This window comes from Lissotriton helveticus, chromosome 9 (genome assembly GCF_964261635.1).
Source record: "Lissotriton helveticus chromosome 9, aLisHel1.1, whole genome shotgun sequence".
Taxonomy (NCBI): domain Eukaryota; kingdom Metazoa; phylum Chordata; class Amphibia; order Caudata; family Salamandridae; genus Lissotriton; species Lissotriton helveticus.
Window position 1 is genome coordinate 565474151 of NC_136070.1, and position 12988 is coordinate 565487138.

Sequence of the window (12988 nt, forward strand, 5' to 3'; positions counted from 1 at the left end):
AATTAGGAATATAATCTAAATATTTGACAGTTCAAACTAATCCGGGTTTACTAAATTTAGTGATCAATTGTCATCTCAATACACATTGAAGACGGAGTTTCCATAACTCTAACAAATTTGACAAAGGGTGTACTTGAATTAATCCCAGCTTCCAATCACTTGCCCAATAATAGATTAAAGAGATCCAGCAGCTGGCCATCTAGGCCAAGGAAAACGGTTTGTAAACTCAGCATTTGTCACAAAAGCCTGCCTAAGAAAACCAAACTCCTTTTCATTATACAATTCTTCTCTCACTTTGATTTATTACTTTGTGTGGCCCCTGAACCTCCCAGATACCAAAAATTAACTAATTGAATTTTAGAAACCCTCCTCATGTTTGTCATGTCCCAGCCACTCTTCGTCAGTCGACTGGAGTAGCAGCTGCAGCATTCACCCAGGATTTAGGAGAGGAAGTACTGTTGCAGGCCCGGTGGAGAATCTCAGAGTGAAGACCACCTCAGGCTGTGCACTGATGTGGTGAGGCGGTCCCTGAAGCCAGCAAGCGCAACGGGGACAGGCTGTTGACAACTAATCCCTGCAGGTCAGCAGAGACGTGTGGTACAAGCTCAGGCAACTCGCACAGAGGAGGGAGCAATCCACAATGGAGCAGTGGGGCGTTCCAGGGGGCAGCAGGCAAAAATCCTTGAGATCAGCGAGATCGCCTTGGTTCCCCCAAATATTTATGACATTTGAGCATTTCCATCATTGGGCAATGACACAGCTTAGAGAGCAGAGTTAGTGTTGGTTATCTCTTAGCATTTCATCGGTAAAGATATGTTCGAGGCATGTGGGCTGCTGAATTCATATCTGTGCATAGATCGCTGCCTAGTGTTGGGCCCGGATGATTGCACATTGTTGTCCTGGAAGAGTCTTCGAAGTATCACAAGATAGGTGGCTCCTCCCCTGGACTACAGTGCGCATGGGCATCCTCTCCATCCTCAGATTGTTTTTTCCGCCATTGGGTTCGGATGTATATTTGTTAACTCAAGTTCGGAATCAATAGAAAACTTTATTTTAGGCCAAAAGGCCTATAGGTATCGTCGGTATTGTCTTTGCGATCGGTGCCGCGTACTCGTTCCTGCTCGAATTCGAGCCGGACGTCGAAACAATAGCCGTGTGGCTATTCAGCTCCAAAGGCCCGGTAGGCGCCAGAGGCCTTATCGACGAACGAAAATGGAACGGAGCCCCTTCAAGAGATGTCCCGTTTGCAACTCCAAGTATCCTCACATCGACGTCCACCCGGTGTGCAACAAGTGCCTGTCTCCGGATCACGATGAAGCCAGCTGTATGGCTTGTTCTCGGTTCGGGTCCAAAAAAAAACACTTCGCCTTCGACGCGCGGCGCAGAAGGAAGCCCAGCACACAGCGCCTGACCCGGTGAACATCTTCGATGCAGAGGACGATGAAGGGGTCGAGCAGGAAGTTCAACAGAACCAGTCGGAACCTGCGTCGGAGGTAGACTCCAGTTATGACGCAGAAGATGAGGAGATGGTCGAAAATGACGATGTCGTCGACGAGGTAGGAGACGACGATGAGGCCCTTGGGGCCGTAGAAGATAGCTCCAGCGAGGAGATAGGCCCGCCCGCTGGTATGGGGGCCGACACTAACACACTCGATAAGGCTCAGGTCGAGGGATCGCCACAAGGCCTTACCCAAGATCAAACGCATAGTTCTACAGCCTCGCTTCAAGGCCCGGCTACAGACATTACTAAAGAGCCATCGGTTGACCGATCGAAATCGAAACCAAAGACATCGGTGACAACAAAACCGAAAGCACCAGAAACTAAAACAAAATCGAAACCGAAAGTACAAGTTACTTTGATCGGATCGAAGGCTTCAGGACCGTCGGCTCCGACGAAACAAAAAGGTGCTATCGACCCAGAGAGGTCGCTAACGGGTGTCGAGCCGAAATCCGGGGCACCGAAGAAACAGGTCAAAGACATCGACCCAAAGAAGTCGGCGCCGAAGACCGTAAACACAAATAAAGGACTCGAAGCACAGGACGCTACCGATCCTAAGCGTCGACTCGACAAAGCGAAAGTCAGCAAGGACCTTGAGCACAAAACACACAGTGGCTCTAAAGCTCCCATCGAGTCGACACAACCATCCGCCTCTTTCTCAAAGCAAGTGTCGGACTCGCTGCAGCGCATTAAGGAAAAAGCTACAGCTGTCGGACCGAAGGCCGCTCCACCCCCGAAGACAGTCAGCAAGACTCCGAAAGCGTCGGCACCGATTAAGTTTATACTGCCGCCGCCAGTGACACCTAAGGCATTCGCCCCACACACGGCCAGAAAGGTGTCCACGGGGCAGACACCTGCAACTACTGAAGAGGCCACAAAGCATCGACAGCCTCTCCAGGAAGACCAACCGAGGCAATTCATCGACGCTGAAACTGGTAGACTTTCCATTCACAAGCGAAAGATCGTCCCAGAACAGCCAATGGAGTCATATAAAATTCCATTAAAGAAAAAAAAGGGATTCTGCAACATCACCTCTTCTTTCTGAACCTCTGCAAACATATGGACGAGAGCTTGCTCCTTCTTCACCCACACATTCAGATGTGGATGTAGGGGATGCTTACGATGAGGAATACAATTATCCTGTCTACACTGATCCAGAAGACCAAACTGAACACTGGACAGACGCTGTTGACCCAGGGGAGCCACAAGGTGCCCCTGACAGCAATGTCTATGCTGTTAAACTATCACCTAGAGAAGACACGGCTGCGTTCAACGCACTTATTGAGAGGGCAGCAAAAAAATCACGATGTCCAACTCCATGCTGACCCTATTGAAGTGGACTTTTTATTTGACACCTTCTCAACCTCGGAGAGAACTGTCAAAACGCTACCCATGCTAAAAGGTGTCCTGAAACACACTGGAGACATCTTTAAGGAGACCACAAGGGCCAGAGTGGTAAACCCCAGGATTGAAAAGAAATACAAACCAGCACCGGGGGACCCTACCTATATCAAGGGACAGTTGCCATTGGACTCGCTAGTTGTTTCCAATGCTCGTAAAAGAGCGAACTCGCAAACCACGGGTGATGCTCCTCCCCCTGACAAGGAATCCAAAGTGCTAGAAGCCTCAGGGAAAAGGGTGGCGGCTCAAGCGGCCAATGTCTGGCGAATCTCCAACACACAGGCACTCTTAGCCAGATACGACAGGGCTCATTATGATACACTTGAAACCCTGTTACAACACTTGCCAGATGAGTACAAGGAGGCGGCAGAAATGCTAATTCAAGAAGGAAAACTTATTTCTAACGCGTCTATTAAGTGTGCGCTAGCCGCAGTAGACACTGCAGCCAGGGCGATTAATACAAGCGTTATGTTACGTAGACACGCCTGACTGAGAATCTCCGGCTTCAAGCCTGAGATACAAACCACCATACTCAATCAGCCAGTTAACCCTGATTACTTATTTGGCCCAGAAGTGGACACCACCTTGGAAAAAATAAAAAAGGACACAGAGGCTGCAAAGTCTATGGGGCTCTACAGTCCCAGCAGTTATGGGGTGGTTCTTTTCGTCGCTCCAACAATAGAGGAGCTTCCAGAGGCCAGGTGTCCCAGCAGACACAATATAGTAAAGGAGGCACGCAGACCACCTACACCAAGAACAATAGGGGTGGCTATCGTGGAAACAGCACCAAGGGCAGGGGCCATGGAAACAACAACTCCCGATCCTCCGCCACCAACAAACAGTGACGTCTTGTCACTACCCCCGACCATATAACACCGGTCGGGGGGAGACTACAACAGTTCCTGCCAGTCTGGAAAACCATCACCACAGACAGGTGGGTGAGGCAGCTTATCCAGTACGGTTATTGTCTGGAGGCGACATCCACTCCACCCAACATACCCCCAAGACACCGTCCTATGTCCGCAGAGCATATACAGTTATTACAGCAAGAGGTAGTCAGCATGCTGCAAAAAGGAGCCATAGAGCTCGTGCCTGTAGAACAAAAGGGTACAGGGGTATACTCGCTGTACTTCTTAATCCCAAAAAAGGACGGCTCCCTCAGACCCATACTGGACCTCAGGCCCCTAAACCAGTACATCCTGTCTGAACATTTTCACATGCTCACGTTACAGCAGGTTCTACCGTTACTCAGTCAGGGAGATTTCCTCGCAACACTAGATCTCAAGGATGCATATTTCCATATACCGGTACACCCGTCACACAGAAAATATGTCAGATTTACCATTCAGGATCAGCATTATCAGTTCAAAGTCCTCCCTTTCGGAGTAACTACAGCACCCAGGGTGTTTACCAGGTGCCTAGCGACAGTGGCTGCACACCTACAGAGACAAAATATCCACGTCTACCCTTATCTGGACGACTGGCTTGTCCAAGCGAAGTCGGCCCAGCAATGTGCCACCAACATGTCCCACACCATTCACATATTTCACAATCTGGGGTTTTCACTGAATTACCCGAAGTCCCACCTTCAGCCCGCCCAAGCACGGCAGTACTTGGGCGCAACAATAAACACTCTGGCAGCCAAAGCACAGCCAAATTCTGTGAGGATCAACAGCATTCAATTGCTGATACAGAAATTCAGACCACAACACTCGCTCCCAGAACGAGTGTTCATGCAGTTGATAGGCATGATGGCCTCCTGCATCTTCATAGTCCCGCACGCGAGACTACACATGCGCCCGCTTCAGGAGTGCTTAGCACGTCAGTGGAACCAGGCTCACGGACAATTGAAAGACCTAGTGTTGGTGACCGGTCGCGCATACAGCTCTCTGCATTGGTGGAACCCACAAAACCTTTGCAAGGGCCGACCGTTCCAAGAGCCTGTACCACAGATAACACTGACAACGGACGCATCTCTCCACGGATGGGGAGCTCACGTACTCTACTACACAGTGCAGGGACTATGGACAATACAGCAGAAAAAGATGCACATCAACCTTCTGGAACTGATGGCAATCTTCATGGCAATAAAAGCATTCAAAGTACATTTGTGCAACAAAGTAGTGTTGATCCGGACGGACAACATGACTGCCATGTACTACATACAGAAGCAAGGAGGTACACACTCTCCACAGTTGTCTCATCTGGCTCAGAGCATGTGGAAGTGGGCCATTTAGAGAAACATCTTCCTCATGGCAGAACACCTCCCAGGCAAGGACAATCAGATGGCGGACCTGCTCAGCAGGCACAGCCACCAAATACACGAGTGGGAGTTACATCCATCAGTACTCCAACCGTACTTCCAGCAGTGGGGTCATACAGAGATAGACCTATTCGCCACAAGGGAAAACGCAAAATGCCAAAGCTTTGCCGCCAGGTTCCCACACCCACAGTCGCAGGGAAATGCGATATGGATGAACTGGTCAGGCATATTTGCGTACGCTTTTCCCCCAGCACCGCTGATACCGCTAGTGGCACGCAAACTACGGCAACACTCGATGACTCTCATCCTGGTTGCTCCAACGTGGGCACGCCAACCATGGTACACCACGTTTCTAGAACTCTCCGTGGTACCGCATCAAAGGCTGCAACTCACACCCAGACTCTTGACGCAGAACCATGGCGACATTCAGCATCCAGATCCGCAACAGCTCAACCTGGCGATTTGGCTCCTGAGGTCTTAGAATTTGGCTACCTCAACCTGCCAATCTTAACAATATGAGAGAGAGGGAAAAGGGGCACTCTCAGTCCCCCAGGCTAGGTTTGTAAAACAACAAGAGAGTGTCGAGAAACAATATAAGTGATTAGCACATAATCAGAGATTGATAAGGCCCTATGAACTCCACATTGGAAGTCGTTCCGGTTGCAACCATCCGGTTGCAGGGAGCGCTAGGTGCCAAACGGGTGCTGGACGTAGCGGGCGGTGTGCCATTGTCGCCCCACCCACCTCCCGAGACCTATGGGGAGTGGATCGTTTTTGATACAAACCACACAGGTCCCTCTAAATCAGAGGTTTATTTCACCACTTGGTGGTTTGTTGTTTTTTTCTGCACTAATTTTTACACAATCGTTTTTAACTTTCACGTCCTTTGGTAGGGTGGACCTTAGCGCGCCCACACCGCCGAGGTACACATTACATTGGTCCTGAAGAAAGCCTGGTAAATCTTACACATAAGGGCTGAAACATGTCGACCCCACTCTAAAAGTGGAAATAACCAATACATTATTTGGCATATTTCCCGACACATATTTTAACCTTGTCAGACTGACCACAGAATAAAAACTTTTTCTTTCTGGTACAGTTTCTTGACAATTTTAAAAACCACATTTTTTCACACTACTGTCACTAAACCAGCTCCGCAGTAATCTGGCGTTGTAGCACACCAGGGAGGCATTCGGCTTCTCCTGGTGGGCCCGATGATGAAGCATGTCACCACCCAGGGTGGTGAGTGAGGGCTTCCAAAAAAAAACCATAACTACCTCAACCTGCCTCCCGACTGTATGGACATCATAAAGGAGGCCCACAACTAGAGCATGTTATGCGGCCAAATGGAAGCGATTCGTCATTTATTGTGCCAATAATGACATTAATCCGCTAGATGCATCTACTCAAAACATCATCTGTTATCTATTACATCTATACAAATGCAATCTGGCCTACGCTTCCATACGTATACATTTATCCGCAATAGCAGCTTATCTCCAAAACAGGAGGCATCTCTCACTTTTCCGAGTGCCTGCCATCAAAGCTTTTCTGGAAGGTCTCAAACGAGTTATTCCTCCCAGACACCCACCAGCACCTGTATGGAACCTAAATGTGGTCCTTACCAGACTGATGGGTCCACCTTTTGAGCCTCTCCACTCATGCGAGATACAATTCTTAACGTGGAAAGTGGCTTTCCTAATGGCAATCACATCGCTACGACGAGTTAGTGAACTTCAAGCACTAACTATCCAAGAGCCATTCATACAGATTCACTCCAACAGGGTGGTGCTACGCACTAACCCTAAGTTTCTGCCTAAGGTAGTTTCACAGTTTAATATGAATCAAACTATAGAACTGCCAGTGTTCTTCCAGAATCCAGATTCAGTGGCAGAAAGAATGCTCCACACTAGATGTCAAAAGAGCTCTCATGTACTACTTAGATAGAACAAAAGATTTCAGGAAGACAAAACAACTGTTTGTTGCCTTTTCACCACACCACAAAGGCAACCCCATTTCAAAAGCAGGTATAGCCAGATGGATCGTTAAGTGCATACAGATTTGCTATCAAAAGGCTAAGCGCACATTAACGATTCCCCCTACAGCCCACTCAACACGAAAGTTAGGGACATCCATGGCTTTCCTGGGCAACATTCCCTTAGAGGAAATCTGTAAAGCAGCCACATGGTCTACCATACACACATTTACCAAACACTACTGCGTAGATGTGCATTCCAAACAGCAGGCAGCTGTAGGGCAGGCTGTTCTAAAAACTCTTTTTCAGACTGCTGCAGCTGGCACAGGCAGCCGCCGCTAATGGAGGGACTGCTATGTATTCTATGCACAGATATGAATTCAGCAGCCCACATGCCTCGAACCGAATATGCTACTTACCAGTATGCATCTGTTCTTGGCATGTAGGGCTGCTGACATTCATATCGCCCGCCCTCCTCCCCGGCACCTGTAGCGGCTGCAGCACTCGGAATTACTCTTAGCATGGTCATCACTTACTGTACTACACTCCATCTCTGCCACAATGGCGAAAAACAATCTGGGGATGGAGAGGATGCCCATGCGCACTGTAGTCCAGGGGAGGAGTCAACTATCTTGTGATACTTCGAAGACTCTTCCAGGACAACAATGTGCAATCATCCGGACCCAACACTAGGCGGCGATCTATGCACAGATATGAATGTCAGCAGCCCTACATGCCAAGAACAGATGCATACTGGTAAGTAGCATATTCGTTATCAATCAAACTCGATTTGTAGAGCGCTGCTCCTCACCCGCGAGGGTATGCAGGCACTGGGGGGTTCCTGCTGCTGGGTGTAGATTAGTCTTTAAGCTAATTAGATTTGAACCCAATGTATTGATTAGTGGGGTTTAAGCCACGTTTTTTCTATTTTATGCCTCCCATAAAATGCTGTTTGTTTGTGACACGGTCAAGAGGGGAGCAACGTTTACAATTCAGACCCTTACTAGGTAGATCAATTTGTTGATTGCTTTGGTCTATAGGGAACATGGGTCCCTTCCCCTCTGGGGGTCCAGGGTAGGTCAACAAGGGAAATGTTAGCACAAGAGCAGAGAGCTACAATAGCAGAAATATGTAAAGTTGCAACCTGGGCGACTCCTTCCAATTTTGTGAAGCATTACAGAATTATGCAAGAAGTGGAAATTAAGATCTCTTAGATCAAAGGTACTTTGCTCTGTGGAGGGAATAGGGGAGGGTAAATCTGTTCTAATAAATTCTAAACAAACACATTCAGTTGTCCTGGTTTTTATTCTGCTGCAGTAGGTATCACAAAGTAATGAAGCAAAGCAAGAGGATGATAAGGTAATGCTTCAATTACCAATAATTGCATTACTACTAGTCCTTTCTCGCTTTGATTTATTACTTCCCTTCCTCTTGTGTACCAGGACAACTGATATGCTGTGTCTTTTGTATGTACAGGAGGAGGTTGGGTGAGGGGTTTTACTTTTTTTAATGGGTTAGCTGTTGGTGTCTAGGAGTCACAGCGACCCCACAAAGAAGTGAACTAAAGGGAGAAAGGACTCCTAGTAATGCAATTAGTGGTAACTGATTGTATCATATGTTTCCCAGGCTACAATATTGTGCAACACTTTGGCAAATCTACGAAAAGGCTATGCAAATAAAATGATGGAAATTTTTAGATTTGATTACCGATAAGATAATCATAGTCTTCAATGAACTTATTAACTCACCATTTAACCCACCAATAAATCAAATGTTTAAGAGGCACTTTCGATTTTTTAAGTTGTTTTATGAACTCTCAATGCGCCCATCGCAATTAGAGAGCCACCAAGGTAGATATATGGAAACACAGAGCACAGTTAATGATTGCCTAAATGCTAACTTTGACTAATTCTTAAATGCCAGCTGCCCCAATGCCTTCGGCCTCTACTAAAGATCACGATTTTGGTCCCGCTGATTAGCCACCAAAATGCTGTATTACAGACATCTAACGTTGGGACTTAAAGTAAGCCAACATGTGTGTGATCAGTTATTACCCATTAACCAAATCTATTTCTTGACAAAAAAAAGGACTCTGACAAGCTATATAGAAGCTGAGAAGGGGTGCTAAAAGGCATCTCAGCTTCAGCCCCCTATTGCTGAATATTCCTAAGTCCCTAAATAGTGATGAAGATCTCTTAAGGCTGGTGAAACAACATGCAGAAAGCTTGCCTCGAAGCTAAGCACTACACACACACACACACACACACACACACACACACACACACACAAAAATCAAGGACTGGCTTTCGATCAACAAATCAAGCAACCATTGATTTGATTATGTGAATTTAATAATACCCCCATTATTGAAAGTGTTATCAGCAGCCCCATAATGGGCCATATGTAGGAAGGCCATTACCGGTCGGTAACGGCCGAAATCGCCCGTTACCGACCGGTAATAGGCTTTTCCTATGTAGGAGGCACATTTACCGATTCGGTAAATAACGAATCGGTAAATGAAATGTAGGAAGCACTTCAAAGAGTGCTTCTGGGCATTAAGGATTCGTTATTTACCACCAATTATTAGTTGGTGGTAAATAACGAATTCCTATGTAAATGCAAATCTGTGCATTTACACCTGTGCCATGTGAAGGGCATGTATGTGTGCCACATGTGCACACATGCACTAATCAGGGGTGCAACAGGGTGTCAAAGTGACACTCTGCCACCCTTGACCCTTTCCCTATTTTACCGAATCGGTATTTACCGATTCGGTAATTGACATTCATTCCTATGGGCCTCCAGGCCCATAGGAATGAATGGCAATTACCGAATCGGTAAATACCGATTCGGTAATTACCGAATCTTAACGATTCAGTAATTTTTACCGATTTTTTATGTACATAGCATTTACCAATTCGAAAATACTGAATCGGTAAAATTCGGTATTTTCGAATCGGTAAATCAAAATTTCCTACATATGGCCCAATGTGTTCAAAACCCTCAACAAACAGGTAAAACATGGCTTTTATTCGCAAATACTCACATCATTTAAGGAGTAGCCTTGCGTGAGCTTAAGCATACACATCGATGAGAGCAACAAAGTGATACATTTCTGGTTCCCCGTAGATGGACTTCTTATATTAAGAATGGAGTACTGAACCTTTCCACAAGTCTGGCGTTTCACAAGGACATCCCAAAGAGGACAGGTACCTCCGAAATTACATCTCACCTGATATGGCATCCATTGCCTCTGGTATGCGGCCTTCAGGGGGCTCTTGTGTGCCTAAAACGTTGCCCTCGGGAGGGACGTATGGCTCATCAATGTCAGGGTCAGTCTCATGTTCCATCAGCCTATTGATAACGGAGAAACATGAATGATAAGCAGCAAAGAAGTTAGCTGCAAGAACCAGAAAAACCAACATTTCTTAGATGACTAAGCCTACAATTATTATGGTACACCTACCAGTCCATGGCACGCTCAATGCCTTGGTTTCCTGTCAGAGCCAAAGCTTTCTCTCTGTGAAGAAAACGGAAAAGTGAAAGTTACATAAAAAGATAGAACATGGGAGGATCGGAGTTATGTTAATGTACTAGCATTCATTTTTCCCTCCTCCCCTCTCCCGCCAAGCTTTCAAGGAGCAGAAAAGAAGGAAAAAATGTACATTCACTGTCTAAGCACTGTGGGAAGACAATCCACAGGCCAGAGGGTTTCAAAGCAGTAGTGATCTAGAGGGAAGAGATATTCAACAGTGTTTACAGAACCATTTACTTCAAGACAAAGGAATCGGGGTTAGTTTGCTGGTCCTGTGTTTCTCCCAAATCGAAGTCTTGTGTCTTAACTCAGAATTTCACTTGCACTAGAGCAGAGTTCTTCAATCTGTGGGGCGCGCCCCCATGGGGGGCGCGACACCGTCTCATGGGGGGGCGCGCACTCCTCCGTAAATCTCACCTTTGTCCTCTACTGATTGAAGAAACAAACGGCAGAGTGGAGCTACAGGGGCCCGAAGAAGGGGTGAAAACCATTAAAGCCTCATTAACAAGAAAAAGGTCTCTTAAAGACCTGTGAAATACTTGCGGCTGTGTGCACGGGAAGCTGTCTCATGCAGGCAGCCACACACTGGGTTTGGGGGGGGGGGGCTATCCTGGTTAATTCTTACAGCTGAAATGCTTTAGCTGTAGTGGGAGGCAAGGAGCCCCCTTTTCTAAAACTGAAAGCAACTATTTCAGAGCAGAGGTGACTCCTTGCCTCACACTGCAGATTAAATGAATGTCTGTTGCTTGCTTTCAGTTTTAGCAGAGAAGGCTTCTTGCCTCCCACTGCAGCTGAAGCATTTCAGCTCTAGGAATTTAACCCCATCCAGGGAGGGACAGCTCTTCCCAGAAAGGCGACAAAGTTGCTTTCTAAATTACACTGGCAAGAGCACAATGATCACCGGGCTAAAAGGGCTTTAAGTTGCAAAAAGAAAAATCCCAATCAGTTTTTTAAACAGCCTGCAAATTGCTTCTCTTGACACTAAATATGGGTTATAAAGAAGTATGTATTCATTTATGATGTGACTTTTCTGTCTTTATTCCCTTTTATTATCAGTCATATCATTCAGACAGCCCTAAAACACAATTTAAAGTGCTCTCTATTTATATTTGCTGTTCAGAGTATGCACAGATAAGTGCTGAAAATAGAGCTTTAGGTGACTGCTTATTTTTGTACCACCTGGGACATCAAAATAATGAGCTGGCAACCCTAATCATAAAACTGGAAATTTGTTGCAAGATCAGCCCAGTATTTATTTCCTCCACCCTCAATCCCTGGTTAATGCCATAATTGCAATAGCAATAGTTTAACATATCTGAAACCCTGCGCTGCCGTCAATAGCATGCTGAGTTACTGCAAGTGTCTGGGAATGCACCCTGCATTCAGACAACTTGCTCCTTATTCTCGCCATTCACTTTCATGCTCACCCTGCACTCACAGCGATCACAATTCCTTCATACTGACCCCCATGCACTCACGCCATTCACCCTGCACTCAGTGATCACTCTGCTCTCAGAATGCACTTCCGCGGTTTTCCCTGTACCTCAACCTGTAGCCACACAAGCACACTACACACCCTGAACTCATGTGACACTTCACTCACCAGTCCCCCTCACTGCTCAATCTGCAATCTCACTTAAACAAGCCCATCACTAACCATGCATTCATTAGTCCTACTCTGCACTAACATGCACACCCAAATTCATATGGTCACCTCAGTCACCCTGCAGTCACTCCACTTACCCTACTATCACACTGTCGCATACCTCACTGTGCACTCACATGAGCACTCCTGCCACCCTCACAGCACAGAGGGTTAATGTGCCTGCTACAAAGAAGGTGTACCATGCAGATCAAAGAACTGAGGGGCATATGTTCAAGGAAGTTGCGGAGTGAGGCGTTAGCAGTCATGGGTTAAAGCCTCTCTCCGCCACTTCAGAAACGGAAGGCTGCACCATATTTACAACAATATGGTGCAGCCTTGCGTTTCCCCTGCGCTGGCGCTACACTTAGCAGGTAAAATATTGTTTATGTTCAGGAGGGGAACCTTTCTGTACATAAACAATCTTTAAATGCCATTTGTCTCACTTCCATGTGTGCTGCTTAATGCAGCACACACAGAAATCACAAAATGGATTTTTTTTTAAAGAGTACAAGGCAGCACACATGGATGAATCAAAAATGAGGAGAAATAATGCATTTCTCCTAGTTTCGCCAGCTTAAGACCAGGTTCTGTTCTTAATTTTAACGCTGCCTCACTTTTACGCTGCCCTTGTAAATAGGGCGCAACATCAAAATCAGTGCCTGTTGCAGTGG

At 46.6% G+C, this 12988-nt stretch overlaps 1 protein-coding gene across 1 annotated transcript in view; it reads right to left on the reverse strand.

The window, feature by feature from the left end:
* The window catches only part of UBXN1 (UBX domain protein 1), an 88421-nt gene that overhangs the window by 68099 nt on the left and 7334 nt on the right, over positions 1-12988 (reverse strand). The window contains exons 3-4 of the mRNA XM_078660483.1: positions 10604-10657; positions 10370-10491 (exon numbers count right to left, since the gene is read on the reverse strand). Of these exons, the coding sequence (XP_078516609.1) occupies positions 10370-10491; positions 10604-10657 (176 nt within the window). The remainder of the gene's footprint in view (positions 1-10369; positions 10492-10603; positions 10658-12988) is intronic.